Raw genomic sequence first — 21,173 nt, 5'->3', positions numbered from 1 at the left:
ATTAATGGTGGTGATGCTTTCACTAGCCAATTGAACCTGTCAGTCCACCAAGAGCATTACGAATCGAATTTTTGTTCAATTTATGGATCTATGCTATTGGCATAGTGCATAAATTGTGTCATGATAACACCATATCTACATGGGTGTGCTACACAAGGTAGTAATTGGACTAATTGAGACATTGGATTTGAGCACAGTGCTTGAAGGCCATTGCAAGAATTTGCACCATTAGTATTTGGATGAGTAAAGGGGTAAGATTTGTCACCACAATATCATGACTTGCGTAGAAAGAGCCCTAATGGGCAAAATTATTGTAGGCTATTATGTCGGACTAATGCTAGTGCCAAATTGATCCAACTTGTGTAGAAATAGCTTTAATGGGTAAAATTATTGTAGGCTATTATACCGGACTAATGCTAGTGCCAAACTGATCCGAAATGCAAACCAATGGTGTGATACTAGATTGTTGTAAATTATATTGTACATACACACACATGTGCATGCACACAAAGAGAGAGAGAGAGAGAGAGAGAGAGACACACACACACACATTTATGTAATGGGCCAAGATAAAAGAAGACCAAGTACATCTTGCCTCATACAAAACACACACATACACACCATGAGAGAGAGAGAGAAAGAAGGGAATAAAGATTCTTGTGGTAGAAACTATCCCAAGCTACCTCTTGAAGAGGCATATCCCACAATTCAAGTGTTTTAGTCCACAAATTTTGAAAATAGTTGCACGAACTATTCCACCACCATAAAGGCAAGAAAAATTGTAGTGCAAGGGTTTCTTTTTATTTAGACTACCTACTCCACCACCATAAAGACGAGCTGAATAGTAGTGCAAGGATTCCTTTGTATTTAGACCACCCATGCTGCTGAACATTGATATATTAATTCAAATACCTGATTGTTTTTATGTACTTGTTTCTCTTGGTGATGATTTGATCTCGTGGGAATTGTATATTTGTTATTTTCATGAGAGAGAGTGAGTGAGACTGATTGACTATATAAGCTTGGAAGTAATTCATTGCTTGTGGAACTAATTAATAATGTACATCCTACAGAGATCAACAGCATAATGGAGGCCTATGTTATATGATACGAAGACTTCTATTCTATACAATAGCGCATGACCATCACTGATCAAGCTTAGGCAATTATAACTTGATGTGATCTGAGTAACTGTAATGCGATCTACGATCAATGATGCCGGGCACCGGCCGCCGGCGGCACAGCGTGCTTAGCTTGCTTCTTGGCTTCTTTGCGTTCGTGCTTCTCGTGCACGGCCACAGCCTTGACGCCAATGGCCACCGCCTCTGCCACGTGCTCGTGCAGCTTGTGCGCGTGGCGCTCCTCCGGATGCTTCTTCGCCTCCTTCCTTTCGTGCTGCACGGCCATTCCAACACAAGCAGTACACATTTTGAATCAGAAGTCAGTAATTACAATTAGAATTCTGGATTATTCTAGGTCGATCCACGCAACAGTACAAATCAGTTATCTGAAACTGGTCTAATGAAATCAGATCAATCACTACGGCTGATCAGTACCAGAGCAAGTGCGCCTGCGGCAAGGGCAATGCCATTGGCAGCGTGCTGGTGGTGTTTGTGCTTCTTCTCCTCCTTATGATAATCGCTTGCGGTAGCGATCTTCTTGTCCTGCATCTCCGGATGATGAAGATGGTGATCAGCGGGTGCCATAGCTCTCTAGTGTATACGCGTCGGCAGTCGCACAATGTATAATCTACTTATGATTCAAACAACTTATGTATGTAATATTACTGAGATTAACTTGCGGGGCTCAACTAATCAAGCAAGGAGAGGCCAAAGGATATCGACGGACTTGACGCAGAGACCGAGCGATTATATACTAGCCTGCGGCAGATCGCACACGGCCTCACGCGCAGGTCACAGGTGTGTTTGAGAGAGAGAGAGAGAGAGAGCCCGCGCACCGCTTCACGCGCTCACGGCACGGACGGACGATAATCATCGGCGGCTTCCTCGAAAGAAAAAGAAATCATACACTGTTTTGGGTCTAGGTGCGCGTCCTACTACTTACTACTAGTAAGGCCGTGTGCCTTACGTGTCGTTTTGGGAATACACTGTACGCGTCCTACTACTTACTAGTAAGGCGATGCCATGTATTTATTCATGATCAAAAAGCTTAGACCATCAAAGCTAATCATAGTACTTCTTCATAGTTTTCAAACTACCTAAAAGGCACTACATTGTGTCCAGGCTAATGAAGACTTAAACGTCTTGGTTGTAGGTGAGACATTTTAAAAACTCTTCTATAGCATGAGAAAATTAGAGAGAGAGAGAGAGCCTCTTATCCACAAAAGTCTCATAAAAGTAAATTCCTTTTGTAAGTAAGAATGATAAGGTGCATGTCTTCTCCTTTAGCTCAACATCACAATTCCCACTAAGCTAATTGGATCTGCATAATTGATGCTCAAGGTCACCCTCAAAAATAACAATTCTTTATTAGGCTTAATGGCTATCTAGAGCTTAGTGCCATGCAAGTGTCTCTCTCTTTCGATTTATCTAGACTTCCAAACCTCAAAATGCCTCTTCAAATCTTGAGCTACAACATGCAAATTTGTGGGATCATCTTAATATACTGATTGGGAGCATTGGGATACTCAAATCTATTTTCGTTGAGGTGGTTCTCATGTGCAAATAATATATAGAAAACTCAATTACTTCTATAGAAATATAAATCTTCACATTATCAATAAACATGTGATCTTAAGCATTTGGCAGAGGGAGCATGAAATTTGCTATCTTATGTGTGCATGTGCGCTTGTGTGTGTGTGTGTGTGTGTGGGATAGTTTCTCTCTCTTGTAGGTCACTATATTGAACCATCCAAGCCTTAAGGCATCAATTTGCTTGGGCCTTCCCAATTCTGAAGAGATTGTTAGGCTATAGGGCCTTCCCATATTGAATAGAGTACTTGGAAGTGCTTGCTTGGACAACTTTCCCAAACATCATGGGGAAGTTGGACATTATTCTGTTAATTTTAAGAGCAAGGTCCTGGTTATCATTTTGCTAATTTCCTAATGAGTAGTAAATAAACTTGAGAGAGAGGGGTCGTAATGTTGACTTGGTTGTATTTGTCACATCAAGTTTCTTGAGCAACTGTGGAGCAAAAACTTGCCATCATTTGTGGGGCAATTGCCCTTCACCGCCTTGAAGAAGGGAGCAACAACTTCATTCTCTTAGTTAGCCAGTCTTGAACAACCTCATGCAAACATCAACCAAAGAGATCTCATTCATGAGCTTGATGAGTCTCTACACCAGCCCTTCTCAATCAAAAGGATCCACCATCTCATGATTAGTCTATTAGTGGAGTCGTATGGCAACACTTGGAGGATAAGGGATGTCACTTGTGGCTCAGATAAGGTATACATTGCTTCATGTTTGGAACGAGGACATCCATGGAAGGTGATTTCCTTGTCCACTAATGGCATCTATGTATGATTATAATTGAGAGATCCACCTAAGCTAAAACCATTCCTACATATAAAATATTTTTATCTTTAAAAACAACCAATCTAGACTACTTTAGAATGGAAATATAGTACATTTAAACCTTTTGATTTTGTTTCCCAAACGAAAGATAAGTACCTAAGTTCCTTGAGGTTCTTTTGGTTGGCTCCATACCATATGAAATATCAATTTGGTTGTTGATTTTTGCATCCATTGTTGGTTGCAAGAGAGTTTGGATTGCCACCTTTGCATTTCGTGTGACACCACTGCACTGCTACATTGCTTGAACCGGGTTGTTATTCATGTACTTTGTTTTTTAAGTTCTATAATTCAAATGGATCATTAACATTAGAACATATGGATAGATAGAGGATAAGAGTTAGAAGCAATATTTGCATACATAAAATCAAGAAGATAATAGAGGTTTAGAGGACTTTGCATACATGTGTGTCTGCGCCTCCTCTATCTCTCTCTTCCTACACTCTGCAAGAATTCAAACCTCTCTCTCCATCTCCTCTTTGACTATGTCTACTAGCTCTCTCCCTACCTCCTCTACGACTATCCACCTACAATTATAGTGCACATTATGAAGTTTTGATCAAGATTCAATTATAGTTGGAGTTGGAGCAATCCTCAAACTTTGATATGCCCTACCAACATTTCAGTGATAAAGAGAATAGCTCTATGGTGTCCCTAAATGTTGGTTGATCAAGGACATCCAAAACACTAAATGAAGATTCACAATAAAAACTGTGTAACATCCCTGAATGTTTGTTGAGAGGAGCCAAATTAGGTTGCGCAAAGAAGAGAAAGAGACGACGGATAGAGAGAAATATGCTATGTAGGCCTACTCAGACATAGAGAGGAACTCTAGAGAGTACCGATAGAGAGAAGCAGCTACTTGCATAGTGAGCTTTACGCCACCAGACTAATATGAACTCCTTGGTATTCTTGAATGTTTGCAGACCTCCTCGATATCCCTAAATGTTGGCAAGAAGGCTCTAATGTTGCAAAGAGCTTAAAAGCTTTGTTGCTTCAGGCCTTCACTCATGAATCAGGTTGCATACTATCCTAGAATGTTGGTGGAGAGGAACTGGATGATTAGGCTATGCAAAGAAGAGCTAGATAGAGAGCACGTGGAGAGAAGCAAGCTGTGAAGGTCTATGCAGCCATAGAGAGAAGCCGAAGAGAGAGAAGGTATGCAACCTGCTTTTTAGGCCTTTGCTTATGAATCTTTGATACTCTGTAGACACAAGAAAGAGCTAGAGAGAGAGTAGGTGGAGAGAAGTCAATTGCATGTGCAGCCTCATTTGTTGCAAGAGATGCAAGGATGAGGCAAGAGTACTAGGAGAAGCAGGCCATGCAGAAGGGGGGAGGGGAGGAGGGATGGAAGGATGAAAGAGATGAGTAGAAGAGTAGGAGGAAACTTGGGAGTGAGTGGAGTGACAATTGCATACTATGATGCGTGACAATTCACACTTCACATTCCCAACCATATCAATAGCAATCTTTCCATATCCTCCCAATATTTTGTAGCCTATATAATACGATGCAATAATATAACAAAATAAAATAAGACTAGGGCTCAAACACATCACCAGAAAGAAGTCAAAATATGAGGACATCAACACACATCTCCAAAGCCTTGATGAATCGGTGCCCTACGAAAGGACAGATACATAAGGCCACATGCATCACTAGCTTGCTTAGTACTCAAGGGTGTGCATAGCCTTGAGGAATTAGTGACTTGAGGAAGGGAAAAATACATAAGGCCACATGCATCAGTGGCCTATTTAGTGCTCAAGGGTGTATGTGTGCATGCGTGGGGGGAGAGAGAGAGAGAGAGAGAGAGAGAGAGAGAGGAAATACTTGGCCATAAGAAATTATTGTTTGACAAGAGCTTGCATAGGGAACCATGTTCCAGAAGTGCCAATTCCTTTCATGGAGCACTTACCCTATTAACACCTACTCGAATGAGGATTTAGTAATGGATCATTACTAGGATGATTAGAGACAACATATGGTAGAACTATGGTATGAGACATAAATAGTTAGCTTTCTCATACACAACAATGTCATATGCTCAAATGAGTAATTCAATCAAGTACTTAATCAGAGAGAGTCATGCAAGAGGAGACAAAAAGGGGCTTGTTGTAGTTGTGTGTGATTAGCACTCTTCTTTATCATTGTCTTTCGAAGCTATTTGCAAATACTTATGCCTTTTTGAAACTTCCAAGAAGTCATTCAAGAGCTTAGTATTGTTCTCCATCTTCTTCTTATGCCGCTATGATATGCAAGGCATAAGGGCTTAGTGGAGGACTGGTCTGGCATGCTGCTTTGTCTTCTTTAGCTATGGTGGAGGAGCTTAGCATCATGAGATGTGCTATTACTGCTACTATACTACTTCTTCTTCATCATCTTCTTCTTTGGCTTCTTCTTTCGCTTTTAATATTTTTCTTCGTCTTCTTTGGCTATGGAAATGGTGGAGATTTTCTCTTGCTGCTTTGTCTTCTTTAACTTCTTTAGCTACGGTGGACTCACAGAGCCTCAGAGCCAAGGCAATCCTTATGATATGCAATTTGAATATTGCAAAGAACATACCATCAGTGTCAACATTGACGATGGCCCTGCATAGAATCTAAGAAATGCAATTATTAAATAGAAAGCTAGCCCACCCATTCCCACATGGTCACTGAAAGATAGAAGGAAAGGTTGTATTTTGTAGACATGCTTCACCACTTACGACCCAAACCATCTCTTCACCATCTTGTGGATGGCACTATGCTAATTCTCTAAGATGCTATTATATAATAACACCCAATCATCCTTCTCCATATCTCTAGGCCATAGATGATTCCTCCTATCAAGCCTATCTTTATTCCTCAGTCTACCTGCCTTCAATATCTTCAGTGCACAATTGCATAGCTTTTGTCTTCATTCTACCTGTCTGATGTAAAGAGCTAGAAGTGCCCCTCGAGACAAATCCTCTTGCCAAGGTAACACACTCTAGGTTAAGATATAAGTCTCAATGGGCATAATTGGTTTCTATTGTCCATACATCAGTTTTATTGGCATAAATCTTGTAGTCACACTGTGAGTCATATGATCAACCCACAATGCAAAAGGTAGCAACCTTGGCTAATCTCCCGTCCATCACAAGATCTAGCTAATGCCTTCACTATAGGCCGATGTTCTCTTTCACTCTTCCCATTTCCTTTTAGATTATGAGAAATGGTCACAAAGCCACTTTGATACCAAGTGTGCGAGCTTTCGCTCAACCACCAAGACCCACGGACCGCTTATTGTTTCAAGCGTTCCAAGCGAGCTCTAATGGCTATCTCTCACCTAGCCGACGCGCCGTCGATCCTACGAGTGTTGTGAGCTTACCTTGATGCTCGATAGAGTACCCTCCTCTCTCTTGCACTCCGGTAGCTCCATGATTCTTGATGCTAGCTCAAGCATCCTCAAGTCTCCTCCATCTCCAAGCTCCATCCTCCATAGCCACGTGCGCAAGAGAAGAGAAGGGAAGAAGAGAAGAGGGGATGGTGAAGAGCTTCACCCTCTTGATCCCTCACTCTCACACACACTCACACTCTCACACTCCCTCTCTCAAGAGCACACACAAGCAAGAAGGAGAGAAGAGGAGAGGAAGAAGAAGACTCTTTTTGCCACACCAAAGAATGAGCTTCTCATTCTCTTTTCAACTTTATATACAAAGCCCTAAATTCTTTTTGGGCAATCGTTCCTCTTTTACATGGCCGGCCATAGGCTAGGCCCTTTTTCCCATTTCCCACCATTCTAATTTATCCTATTCCCAACTAATGCCTACACTTTGCATAGGAGCGAGCCTGGCACTCTTTTACACAGATTCGAGGGCGCTTCTGCCTTTTAATGGTGTGCCTTTTTCCTCTTTTGTTGCCTTAGCCCGACACCGAAGCTTCTTGCGGGTTGTGTCCGAACATTTGAATTTTTCAGGGATTGGTTGCCAATAAAGGTGCCTTTTTCTGTTTTTATCTTTTTCTACTTTTATCATGTGTCTTTTTTGCTATTTTCTCTTCTTTCCATTTTTCGCTCCTTTGTGCTGCGGAAACACGGTAACATTACCCCCTTCCTAGCCAAGTGCCCGTCCTATGGCACTGCAGTGGGACATAGTGGCAAGTTAGGTCGGCTGTTAGGCGGAACAGGTAGGTGGGTGGTTAGGGATGATGACGATGAGAGATTCCGACGTGTTTTAGGATCGATAGAGATACTCGGCATCTGTCACATGGCTGTGGCACTAGTTATGTAGTTGGTCGTCTTTTGAGTATGAGAAACGCTTGAAGCAATAAGCAATCCCTTAGGATGATGGTATTGGAGGGATTTATTCTGGAGAAACCCCTCGAATGTTGTTTGTCTTGAAAACCCGTGGCTTTGATTGAAGATCCTTGTCATTGATTTGAAGGTTTTCAGTTTTGAGTTGAAGGTCTTCAAGCGGGTGGAATCAATAAGCGATCCATAGATCTTGGGGCATTGGGCATGGATCATTGGACGATGAGGTTCCAAGATCTATGCCAATGGCAGCTCTACCTTGACTTGATTCAATCAGGGTGGCCATCAGCAGGCAGATGGCCGGATGCCGATACATGAAAAAGAAGTGTTGATCATTAAGGGAAGCCGTGGGCGATCCTCTTCCATGGGTAGCCATGTCTTGAAGTGCAAACATAACTTGCAAGAAAAGTTGTGCACTCCTTAAGGGGTGTGTCTGTCTCGTTGTGTAGTGTGTGGTGTGCGTGGCAATTGAACTGGGAGATGGGTCTGCCCTTGGTAACGTCCCACACTTGAGAAGCCAGTTCGTGCTTTGTTGGAGGTGCAGTGCAAGTCTTAGGGTGACAGGTCTGAAAGTCCTGCCCTTGATGTGCCCTAAGTGTGAAGGGGGGGGGGGGGGGGGGGGGCTAGGGAGAATCCTAGGTGCAGTGATTGTGGTGCGTCTTTCTTCTTCTTCTTCTTTTCTTTTCTTTATTTCTTTCTTTTTTTTTGGTTTTTTTTCATAAAATATAATAGCATAAGGAGGCGTATACATGGAGACAAGCGATACAAGGGCATGACAGGAGTTTACTCCTCGTCATCTGAATGGCGCGTAGGGGATGGCGGAGGGTGGGGGGCCCTTGTTAAGGAATCTTCGACTCAACAAGTAGCCTTTGAGATTGAGGCGGGTTTTGAGGGTGGTGGTAGAAAGGAAGGGGTGGTTGCACTAGGTGAATTTGCTATTGCTCATATCTTCGAGTAGTGCAACACAGAAAGATGGCAAAAGAGAAGCATGCATCATGAGGCGAGTCATGGTGCCACTGTCTATGGCGTTGGGGTCAAAATAGAGGGGTGGGAGGTGGCGTTCTTGGGGTGCGAGCTCTTGGTGGACTAGGATCCTAACTAGCCTAAGATAATTACAAGTGGTGATGAATGCGGGCTCGGGACAAGAGGTGAACTCGCTAAGAAATCTATTTATAGACCTATACAAATCAGGGAGGGTGAAGAAAAGGGCGTCCCTATGGGAGGTGGTATTGGTATTATAGATAATGGGGAAATCGAACCTACTGTGGATGGACGGATTGAAGTCTACCCCTACCCTTCGAGGAAACGGCATAAAAGTAGGGTCGTTTCTCTCCAAAGGAAAGGTGTTGCAAAATGCTATCCACGCGTCAAGGTTGACGTCAAAAATGCGTCTCCTCTAGGTGGGTTGGCAATTATAGCCTTCTAGTGATCTAGGCACTTGGAGGACTTTATCTTGCCAAAATTTGTGGTCCTCGGCTCCCCAAGCAGTTGGGTGAGCCTCACGCTCCGCTAACCACTTGGCTTTGAGCCTTGGCCCCATAGCAATGACGTCCTCTACAAGTTGAATGGGTAGTATCCTATTCAAGGTAGTGGGAAACTCAAAGCGCAAGTCGAAGGGGTTGCGATTATACTCCTGCTATTCCCAGATAATCAATTTGGCACGGAATTTAGCAAAGGGATCTTGAGTGCGCGGCAGGAGAGGGGTAGGCTATCTTGGAATGGGTCTAGTATTCAGCTTTCTCCTTGCCTTCTCCACCATCTCTTTTGTGCCATTGGTTTGGGCCGCTCTTCTCTCGGCAGATGTATCAGAGGGCTGCACTTCCGCTTGTTGTGGCTGAGGGGGTGGTGGGACGTATTCCTCCTCCTGAGGTCCCAGATCGAACTCGAGTTCACCCCCTTCTGCTTGCTCGTCTTCTTGTGCTTTTGCCTTTGTGAAACCGAGGTCATATATTTCCTGTGCTGTCAAGCCTACCTGTGCAAGATATCTTCTCTCCCTTAAAGATGGGCAACGGGATTACATTCGCTGGCCTGTTAATATTTCCAAGGTGGATCTGACTAGGAAGGAGAACTTGAGTTGCCATCAAGACTTCTATAAAGAGTGCCACTATCTAGGTTCCCAAAGGAGGCTTCTACTAGTAGCTCATTCTCGGCTTTGATTTTTGCATTTTCTCTTCTCACGTACCTCTAGACTCGTTCTAGTACTTGTCTCTTGATTGCATCATTCATTAAGAAGCTAGTTCCATCCAGTCTATCTGTATTCAAAAAAGCAGAATCTAAGGGGCTTCAGTCTTTGGAGGACTCTCTTGCCAACATTTCTTCTACTTCCTTCTTTTCAACGTCTTTGAATTCAGCTTTCATTCCACTATAGAGGGGAAGATATTCAATTCTGAAGGTATCAAAACTCATTCTTTTGAGCATCATTGTGGTCTGTCATCATAGTAATGCCAGCTTCTAATGGTTTCAACAATGTGTATGTTGTGAAGAACACTCGATCTACCAACTTGCAATGGGTTGCCAATTGGACAAACCAAAGGTTGCTAGTGCTTCATTCCACGTATCTTGCCATTGAGCATCCATGAATAGATTGCAACTCTTTTCCTTCTTGTTCTTGTGAACTTCAACTAACCATGACTCCTAAAAGCTTGTTCACAATCTCCAACTTGATAATGTTTGGAAACTCTTCAATAAAAACCAAATCTCCCATGAATGGTCATTCTCTCAGTTTGTGCTCTTTAGTTTGTTCCCAAACAAATTGGCACCAAGAAGCACATCTCTCTTGCTTCAGCAAAAGGAGAGAAAATAGTCCACCACATAGAGCCAGCATCAAGATGGTTATATGTTTCTGCCATTGTGGAATAGATTTCTTGGGCTTTGGAAAGGATAATTTCCAATTCCTCAGTGGTTGGAGGAACTTTGCAAGCATCCATCGAAATCTTCTTCTCTTAGCAATACCATTTTCTATATTTTTAGCCCCTCTTCTGATGTATGTTGATGGCAGTTTTCCCCTGCTCTGCGCACAAAAAACATGGAGCCCCAAGAGGAATACTAAGAAAATAGAAAATCTACTACAATAAAATATATATTGTATCATCAATAAGCATATTTTTTCTATTTTATATGACCACAACAAGAAAAACAACACCAATTTTCTCAAATCTTCATGTAGCTTCATATATAACAATTCTCCCACTGACTTATCACAACAAAACTTCAACACATCCTTCATATTCTTCATCAAAAGAACAAGATAACACAAAGGAATGCTCCACTTTGAATGAAAATTATCACATAATATTTATCTTCTCATCAATAGTTTCATAGTCTCTTACAATCTCTCACTCATAGATATATTGTTTTGCATAAAAAATTGGCTATCTCTCACTCACTCACTCACTCACTCTCTCATACATACTCTCTCTCAATAGTACATTGGAATAATCAAGAATAATCATCCATAAAGCTTATTCGATCGTGTATATCCCTTCCAAGAGGTATGTCTACTATGGAAGATCACCAGAGCCACTATAGTGTCCTTTTATAGCTCAACAGTGTCACAATCACTGAAGTCTTTGCTTGAGTCTTCAACAGCTACTTTTCCACTTCTTTGAGCTATTTTGAAATTTTATTCATCTATCCCATGTAAAACTTATAGAGGCATACAAAATAGAAATACAACAAAGATAGAGCATCTATAGAACCATATACAAGGTCATCAAAAAGCATTTAGCTCAACTAAAACCATTCAAAACCATTAAGAATCAATCAATAAGCTTCCAAACACTCTCAAAATCCATCAATAATCATTCCATCCTCTCATACAAAAAGAAAACAGAGCAAAACAAAAGCTCAATAGAACCAATTAAACATTAACAAGGACATCAACATACCATCATATCTCAATTGAAAAATATCATGAGCTTCTCAAACATATTCAACCTTATCCAAAACACTCTCAAACATTTTGAAACTAACTAATCAACATACAAATCATATAAAATCACCCAAAAATCCAAAAAAAAACACAGTCACATCAACCCTTAACACAAGCAAACTAGGAATTCACATAAAATATCTAGTATTCCACGCATGGGTGAGCCTTTGGCTCTTGTGCATTCAAATGTATGTGGATCCATGCATTGTTAGTCATTAGGGAGTGAGAAATACTTTGCCACATTTATTAACAATTATTCACGTAAGGTTTGGGATTATCCCATAAAGCAAAAATATGATGTCTTAGTTGTCTTTTAATGTTGCCTTACTCTCGTAGAGAATCAGCTTGCGCATACTGAAATGCCTAAGGATAGATAATGGGTTGAGTACATCTCTCACATGCCTTTGAGAATTTTTGTTATGAGTGGGGTATTAAGTGTCAAATGACTGCCCCTTCCACACCTCCCCAAAATTGTATGACTAGCTAAGCGCATGAATAGGACTACCTAGGAGAGGGTCCATAGTATGCTTAACCACGCAAGCTTATTGTAGCATTTTTTGGCTGTGGCAGTCTCTACTGCCATGTATCTCATTAACAAGTCAAATTGTAGTGGTGTTGACTTCCAGGTTGTTGTAAAGGAGGTTTGGATAGGAAAATCTCCCTCATATGCTCATTTGTGTGCCTTTGGATGTGAGGACTTCTGCCATGTGCCCAAGGACCAATGCAATAAGCTGGATCCAAATACATTTTCCTTGGCTATGGAGATGTAGGTGAGATGGATTATCATATTTGGGATCTAAAGGCACGAAAAGTCATCCCGTAGCCTGATGATGTAGTTTTTCATGAAGATAAGATGCATAGGCAACCGATGCTCATGGCCAGGATGTTGGATAGGTAGCACAGCCTGCCTTGAGATGTTCTACTATTGATAGACAACCTCTGACTGTTATACACCCTCTATGGATTATGTCTTAGTTACAGATGTGGGAGAGCCTCTCACCTATAATGAGGCTATATGTATGGGTGATTGTCACTCTCAAGAGAGGGCTATGCAGTCTGAGATTGACTAATTGCATAAGAATCATGCATGGGAACTTGTTTCCTTGCCTAGTAGCAAGAAGGCTTTGCCTTGCAAGTGGGTGTACAAGTTGAAAAGTACCCTTGGCAACCCCAAGAGGGCATACAAGGCCAGATTGATTGCCAAGGGTTTTAAGCAGGAAGATGGTGTTGACTTTGATGAAGTATTTTCTCATGTGGTCAAGATGAATACCCTATGCTTAGTCTTGGCTTTGGTTGCCTAGCTTGACTTGGATCTTTATCAATTGAATGTCAAGACATCTTTCTTACATGGGAACTTTCATGATGAGATATACATGGAGTAGTAGCCTAAGGGTTTTGCAGAGCCTGGTAGGAACAATCAATGTGCAAACTGAGAAAGAGTCTTTATGGTCTAAAGTAGGCACCTAGGAAATGGTATCGCAAGTTTGATGCTTTTATGCTGTCACTTGGCTACAGTCATAGTGCTATGGATCTGTACTTGTACACGAAGAAAGCCCATGATGGTTAATTATTGATTTTGGTACTCTATGTGGATGACATGCTTTTGGTAGGAAAAGCTCATGATGAGTTAGATGCTCTTAAGACTCAGATCAAAAAGAGCTTTGAGATGAAAGATTTGGGAAAGACCTCTCATATACTTGGTATGTCCATTATGCGTGACAGGTCTCAAAGATTATTCTATCTATCATCATAGATTGAGTATGTCCATAAAGTCCTTGAGCACTTCCATATGTAGGATGTGAAGCCTATTAATTGTCCATTACCTTCTCACATGAAGGTATCACAAGGTGATTTTCCACAAGGAGATAAGGAAGATTATGCATCCGCAATGGGCGGTCTTATGTACGCCATGATAGCCACTCATCCAGATATTGATTTTGCAGTTGGTGTTGTGGCACATTATATAGCTACACTTGGCAACAAAAATTAAGATTCCGTGAAATGTATCATGAGGTATTTGAAGGGCACTTCTACTAATATGTGCACTTGTTATCGCAGCCAAGATATAGAAGTCATGGGGTACCCTGACTCTGACTATGTAGGACATGCAGGCATTAGGAAGTCTACTTCTAGCTATATGTTTACTTTTGTTGGAGATGCTATTTCATGGATGTCAAGGGTGCAAAAATGAACAGCCCTCTCCACTACAAAGGCCGAGTATATTGCAGCTTGGCATTGAGGCTTGCAAGGGGGCCATCTACTTAGGTTTTTGGTTGCTGCCTATAGTATGATAGCAGATGCTATCCTAACATTGCATTCGGATTCTTTGAGTACTATCTAGTTAGCCAAGATTCTGGTCTTCCATGCAAAGATGAAACACATTGAGGTGAGATGTCACTTCATTCGTGAGGTCATTGAGGACAAGACTATTGATGTTGTCAAGATCTTGACTGACCAGAATACTGCACACTTGCTCATGAAAATTCTCTCAGTGGAGAATTTTTTCTTCCTTAGGAAGATGATAGGCGTAGGATGAGATGACATCTTTCTTCATCCTATTGTACCTATGTACACTTGTACTTTTTATTCCTTTTTTTCCTCCTGACTGAGTAGGTTTTCTTCAATTGTAATCCATCAAAATAATGTGAAGGGTATACTAACTCTAGTTATTATTATTACATGATATAATCACATGAATGCAGATAATATACTATCCATTTTAATAGCTTCTCTTAAGGAATATAGCCTAGTGGGTATTAACTCTAGTGATCTTTTTGGAATATAGCCTTAAAACAATGAGTTTCCCTATAGATGACTCAATAATCTTTCCATTGTTGCATGTTTCAAAATATAATAAATTTGCATGGTACTTCAATATGGACTAGGTTCCATCACTAGAGAGGATACTCCCTATAAAAATTTCCTCCTAGTAAACCAATCTATTGTTTTTCTACTTGCATTCAAGGTACCCACTACAATCCCCAAAATTAAGTAGCTCTCCCATGCTATCTTGATTTTTACATTAGAAATTAGTACTTTAACAAGTACTATAGTGAAGCACATATAAGCTAAATACAAAGAGGGGTAGCTGAGCTTGAGTTAGTGTGACGAAACCTCATTGATTCATGTGATCTCTTGCTTAGCTCTAGCGCTTCTTCTCTGGAGAGCCATTACAAACACACAAACTCTTCTAAATTGCACTCCTCACTTAGCTCCTTACTTGATCCTTGTAGAGCTCACAAACTTGTATGATCTTCAAAGTGAGCTTCAATAGGGCCAAGAAGAGTAATGGGATAGGTAAAGGGAACTTGGTGGATGGGTATGAGGGGGTTAAAATCAAGATATCACTTCTTGTTAAAGGTATGAATTCTTTTATGTAGGAACTTGCTAGATGGGTACAAGTGGGGTAAAGATCAAGATAACATTTCTTGTTAAAGGTTTGAATTATTTGATGTAGGATATTTTAGGGCTTATGGATTGTGCGATGAATTTGATCTTTCTTCAATTTGCTATATGTGGAAGTTCTCATTGAATCTTTGAACAATAGGGTGAGGGTGGAAGCTTTGTAGAATTAGAGACCAAAAATGGGTTATAGAGAGATACTATATTGGGAAAAAGTATGTGGAGTATAGATATGATCGATTGACTAGGAAGATTTGCAAGGGTGATTGAGATGAGGATGAGATAGGGTTTGATATAGTTTTTCGATCCTTGCAAATTGTTGATGATCTCTCACTCATCAATCCCTTGTGTAGCTCCTCTCTCTCTCTCTCTCTCTCTCTCTCTCAACATAATCCTTGAAAAAGAGGAAAGAACAAACATCAAGCATGATGCTTTTCAAAACATTATATTAGGTAGCCTTTTCTTAAGACTTAATCTTTTAAGCTTTAGTTTAAGCATTCTACCTCATGGTGTCTTCCTTGACTTGAATGAACTCTCCCTCTTTATACCATCTCAACTTATCAAGATCCTACTCCCACTTGATCCATCTCTCTCTCTCTCTCTCTCTCTCTCTCTCTCTCTCTCTCTCTCTCTCATCATGGTGAAAAGGTCTAGTTTTCCTTTCTCTTCTTCTCATCCCTTTTGGTTTGGTTGAGTGGGATTGAGTTCACTTCACCTTGGCATGGAGATTGATCAATTCTCGTCCTCTTGCTCTCTTCATGAGAAGATGGGGTTAGATAATGGTAAAGAATAGATCATCTTGTCTTCTTGATGTTTGTTTTGGCATGGTGGTTGATGTCTTTGAAGGCGAAAATGACAAGGAGATGAGATGAGTTTGAAATAAAGTTTTATTAAATTCGTAGCTTTTCTTTTACATCTAATTATTTTTTTGTATTAATATCAAGATACTTGGAAAATCCCCCCTTCCCATGCACTAATTCTCATGCCTATACATAGAATTGCACTTTCTTTTTAAAGAAAATCATGATGATAATTCCAAAGCACTAGAGAGATCTCCAATCGTAGGTGGCAAAAATATACTACATCTCATAGAAAATATGATAAAGAAAAATGAAGTTATTCTTTATTGAAATAATTCTCTCTCTCTCTCTCTCTCTCTCTCTCTCTCTTTCCCCCCTTCCTCCTCCAAGACTAAATATCATGCATCTAAGTGATGGCTAAGTTCATACAATTCTTTGATGAGACTAATGTGGAGTTTGTATGAGAATAGGTCTATAGAAGATAATTAGGTCCTTGTGAGTATTACACTACAAGTATGCTTTCTACAAGTACAATAAGTGGAAAGGTCGGCAAGGGTCTCATTGAAGGAGACAGAATGGTTGTGCCATTCTATTTATGTCCTCCATGTTCTTGAGTTTTTGTTTAGAACACATGAAGTTGCAAGAATAGATGCTGACAAATATTGATAGATGTTGTTTTGGAAGATCCTTTGTCAATGTGAAGTTGATCCATTATATTTTAATGTAGCACTCATAATTAGCTAAGGATCCTACCTTCCAAGTATTACCACTCAAGGCAAGAAGATTCTTAAGACTCATTGTATATTCACTAGATGTAATGTTGGAATTTAGCTTTTGAATAACTCATGAAAATACTTCATTGGTTATATTTATAATTATCAATGAAGTGCCTAAGGCTTTTCATTATAACAATATTATGAGATTAGCCATCTTTTTTTATTCTATTGACTTTGTAAGGTCAAGGCCAATGATGTCCTAATGCCATGGTCCACATATTTGATTATAAGGATTTACAAATGTTTAGGAGAAATTTCAAGAAATCCAATGGTGTACAAAAAATAATGGTTATTAATGAAAATGTGTGTAACTCTCTAAAAATTGATCAATTCACTGCAAAATGTAATAGAGGATACGGAGATGGTAGTTCTACCATTTCCATTAAAAGGAGGGGTGGTGCATGCACAAACAACAATACACATATGCATGTGCATACTCACATAACTATAGGCATATACATACATGTATACCCAAATTTACACATATGTATACATAAGACACACATATGTGCACACACACAAATACATTGGTGCTTCCCTCAAATCACAAGTATACAAACCTATATACACATATACACACAAAACACACATGCGTACACACTCAAACACATATACTAATATATTCACAAATGTGCACATATCTATGTGCACAAACCGGTATAAGTGTGTGTGTGTATGTGCGCACGCACACACACACACACACACACATCCATAAGTATTAAAATGAAATAGATGAGACAACACACTAAAATTGAACTCGGTGGGATAATGAAGTTTATGCTTATTACCACTTACATAAGTATTAAATTGAAATAGATGAGACGACAGACTAATAAGTGCATAGCAAATTGAAGTAGATACGATAATGAAGTGCTTATCACCACTCCCATAGGTATCATAGATGGGCACTATGTGGTGGGGGGGGAGGTTGCATTTTTCATGGATCTAACCAATCTCCATTCTAGTTGTGACATGGATATCAAATTTCTATGGGGCTCAAAACGAACAACAAATATTGTTATTTCTAAGACCAAACTTAGATTGTGTTAGTTTACTTTCTATGGGGCTCAAAAAGAACAATAAATATTGTTATTTATAAGACCAATCTTAGATTGTGTTAGTTTACTTTCTATTTAGGGGGGGTAGAAGAGCCAACAAGTACCCTTCTCAAAAACTTTGAAAATAATCATGGGAAGACTAGTAATTCATACATAAAGAAATTCCAACATAATCACATCCATACATGAGTGTGCATACTCACTCACACATACACGTATATACAAAAAGAGAAACCAACACAATCACAACCAGACATGAGCAATCACTCACACACACACACACACACACAAACCAAGGCAAGTTATGCACACATTAAAATCTACATCCTCATGTAGTCTCCATAGTGCATGATCTTATGAGTATGCACTTACAAGTATATAGAATATGTAAGTTTTGATTTATTTAGGGTGTAGACAATAATGACTCTTTTAAATCTAGCAACACCCTTCTCTTTAAAAAAATGATATGCATGCATATATACATACATATATATATACATAAGCACACATACACACATACCAAGGTAGTTGAAAAGTGATATGATAATTCAATTGTTTGATATACAGACCAAAAGTTTGAATTTGGTTATATATAAGGAGAGGAAAATAGGGTTTGTGAGTTGATGAAATGGGTGGAATGGCAGGTCTCATCAGTTAGTAGGGAAAGTATAGCAGCTAGTAGACTAGTATCAGGTATTATTATAGGGGTGGAAAGGATCAATGTGTAGTCTCGCTAAATTATGAATTTGAGTATGCATGAGGAAAATTAGTCTTGGAGCATGGAGAAAATCCATATGAAGAAGATTGTGATTGGTGGAATGATAGTCTAAGAAACATGGCAACAGAAATTAACTATAATAGATGCAAAGATATGGATTTGATCGTCTTATTGATTAATGGAGGGAATGAATGTCTCTATGGTCAGTTTAGGAGTGATAGATTGTTTGATAATGAAGGGACACCATGAATTATGTAGGCTAATAAGGAGAAGTATGGCATGTAATATTCTCGGAATGGTAAGGCTACTTAAAATGGGTTGATCAAATATTGCAGATCACTCATCAATAAATTGAAACCTAGATTGAGATTCTTAATTTTTTTATGTGACAAGAAGATGATACATATAGTTACTTGGGATGCAACATTAGTATGTTGTTAGTGATTGGTGAGATTTCTCAACATTAATGGTGGTGATGCTTTCACTAGCCAATTGAACCTCTCAGTCCACCAAGAGCATTACAAATCGAAGTTTTTTTCATTTTATGGATCTATGCTATTGGCATAGTTGCATAAATTGTGTCATGATAACACCATATCTACATGGGTGTGCTACACAAGGTAGTAATTGGACTAATTGATCAGACATTGGATTTGAGCACAGTGCTTGGAGGCCATTGCAAGAATTTGCACCATTAGTATTTGGATGAGTAAAGGGGTAAGATTTGTCACCAACATATCATGACTTGTGTAGAAAGAGCCCTAATGGGCAAAATTATTGTAGGCTATTATGTCGGACTAATGCTAGTGCCAAATCGATCCAACTTGTGTAGAAATAGCTTTAATGGGTAAAATTATTGTAGGCTATTAAATCGGACTAATGCTAGTGCCAAACTGATCCGAAATGCAAACCAATGGCGTGGGACTAGATTGTTGTAAATTATATTGTACATACACACACATGTGCATGCACAGAGAGAGAGAGAGAGAGAGAGAGATTTATGTAATGGGCCAAGATAAAAGAAGACCAAGTACATCTTGCCTCATACAAAACACACACATACACACCATGAGAGAGAGAGAGAGAGAAGGGAATAAAGATTCTTGTGGTAGAAACTATCCCAAGCTACCTCTTGAAGAGGCATATCCCACAATTCAAGTGTTTTAGTCCACAAAATTTGAAAATAGTTGCACTAACTCTTCCACCACCATAAAGGCAAGAAAAATTGTAGTGCAAGGGTTTCTTTTTATTTAGACTACCTACTCCACCACCATAAAGACGAGCTGAATAGTAGTGCAAGGATTCCTTTGTATTTAGACCACCCATGCTGCTGAACATTGATATATTAATTCAAATACCTGATTGTTTTTATGTACTTGTTTCTCTTGGTGATGATTTGATCTCGTGGGAATTGTATATTTGTTATTTTCATGAGAGAGAGTGAGTGAGACTGATTGACTATATAAGCTTGGAAGTAATTCATTGCTTGTGGAACTAATTAATAATGTACATCCTACAGAGATCAACAGCATAATGGAGGCCTATGTTATATGATACGAAGACTTCTATTCTATACAATAGCGCATGACCATCACTGATCAAGCTTAGGCAATTATAACTTGATGTGATCTGAGTAACTGTAATGCGATCTACGATCAATGATGCCGGGCACCGGCCGCCGGCGGCACAGCGTGCTTAGCTTGCTTCTTGGCTTCTTTGCGTTCGTGCTTCTCGTGCACGGCCACAGCCTTGACGCCAATGGCCACCGCCTCTGCCACGTGCTCGTGCAGCTTGTGCGCGTGGCGCTCCTCCGGATGCTTCTTCGCCTCCTTCCTTTCGTGCTGCACGGCCATTCCAACACAAGCAGTACACATTTTGAATCAGAAGTCAGTAATTACAATTAGAATTCTGGATTATTCTAGGTCGATCCACGCAACAGTACAAATCAGTTATCTGAAACTGGTCTAATGAAATCAGATCAATCACTACGGCTGATCAGTACCAGAGCAAGTGCGCCTGCGGCAAGGGCAATGCCATTGGCAGCGTGCTGGTGGTGTTTGTGCTTCTTCTCCTCCTTATGATAATCGCTTGCGGTAGCGATCTTCTTGTCCTGCATCTCCGGATGATGAAGATGGTGATCAGCGGGTGCCATAGCTCTCTAGTGTATACGCGTCGGCAGTCGCACAATGTATAATCTACTTATGATTCAAACAACTTATGTATGTAATATTACTGAGATTAACTTGCGGGGCTCAACTAATCAAGCAAGGAGAGGCCAAAGGATATCGACGGACTTGACGCAGAGACCGAGCGATTATATACTAGCCTGCGGCAGATCGCACACGGCCTCACGCGCAGGTCACAGGTGTGTTTGAGAGAGAGAGAGAGAGAGAGCCCGCGCACCGCTTCACGCGCTCACGGCACGGACGGACGATAATCATCGGCGGCTTCCTCGAAAGAAAAAGAAATCATACACTGTTTTGGGTCTAGGTGCGCGTCCTACTACTTACTACTAGTAAGGCCGTGTGCCTTACGTGTCGTTTTGGGAATACACTGTACGCGTCCTACTACTTACTAGTAAGGCGATGCCATGTATTTATTCATGATCAAAAAGCTTAGACCATCAAAGCTAATCATAGTACTTCTTCATAGTTTTCAAACTACCTAAAAGGCACTACATTGTGT

General features: G+C 40.2%; 2 protein-coding genes across 2 annotated transcripts; both read right to left on the bottom strand.

The window, feature by feature from the left end:
* Nucleotides 1–1,019: 1,019 nt before the first annotated feature.
* LOC148012467 (uncharacterized) lies at nucleotides 1,020–2,002 on the bottom strand. The gene is made up of 2 exons (XM_087668959.1): nucleotides 1,557–2,002; nucleotides 1,020–1,395 (listed from the first exon to the last, which is right to left on the bottom strand). The coding sequence occupies exons 1-2, from the start codon at nucleotides 1,704–1,706 to the stop codon at nucleotides 1,210–1,212; spliced, it is 336 nt and encodes a 111-aa protein (XP_087525085.1). The 5' UTR covers nucleotides 1,707–2,002; the 3' UTR covers nucleotides 1,020–1,209.
* A 17,951-nt stretch (nucleotides 2,003–19,953) lies between these two features.
* On the bottom strand, nucleotides 19,954–20,936 carry LOC148012466 (uncharacterized). Its single transcript, XM_087668958.1, has 2 exons — nucleotides 20,491–20,936; nucleotides 19,954–20,329 (listed from the first exon to the last, which is right to left on the bottom strand). Exons 1-2 carry the CDS (start codon nucleotides 20,638–20,640, stop codon nucleotides 20,144–20,146), a joined length of 336 nt encoding a protein of 111 aa, XP_087525084.1. The 5' UTR covers nucleotides 20,641–20,936; the 3' UTR covers nucleotides 19,954–20,143.
* Between the last annotated feature and the right edge of the window lie 237 nt (nucleotides 20,937–21,173).

Source organism: Lygodium microphyllum, chromosome 27 (assembly GCF_053477565.2).
Source record: "Lygodium microphyllum isolate KBCC chromosome 27, Lygodium_microphyllum_v1.1.10, whole genome shotgun sequence".
NCBI classification, from domain to species: domain Eukaryota; kingdom Viridiplantae; phylum Streptophyta; class Polypodiopsida; order Schizaeales; family Lygodiaceae; genus Lygodium; species Lygodium microphyllum.
Note: the sequence above shows the minus strand (reverse complement) of the source record. Positions and strands in the feature narration are given on the sequence as shown.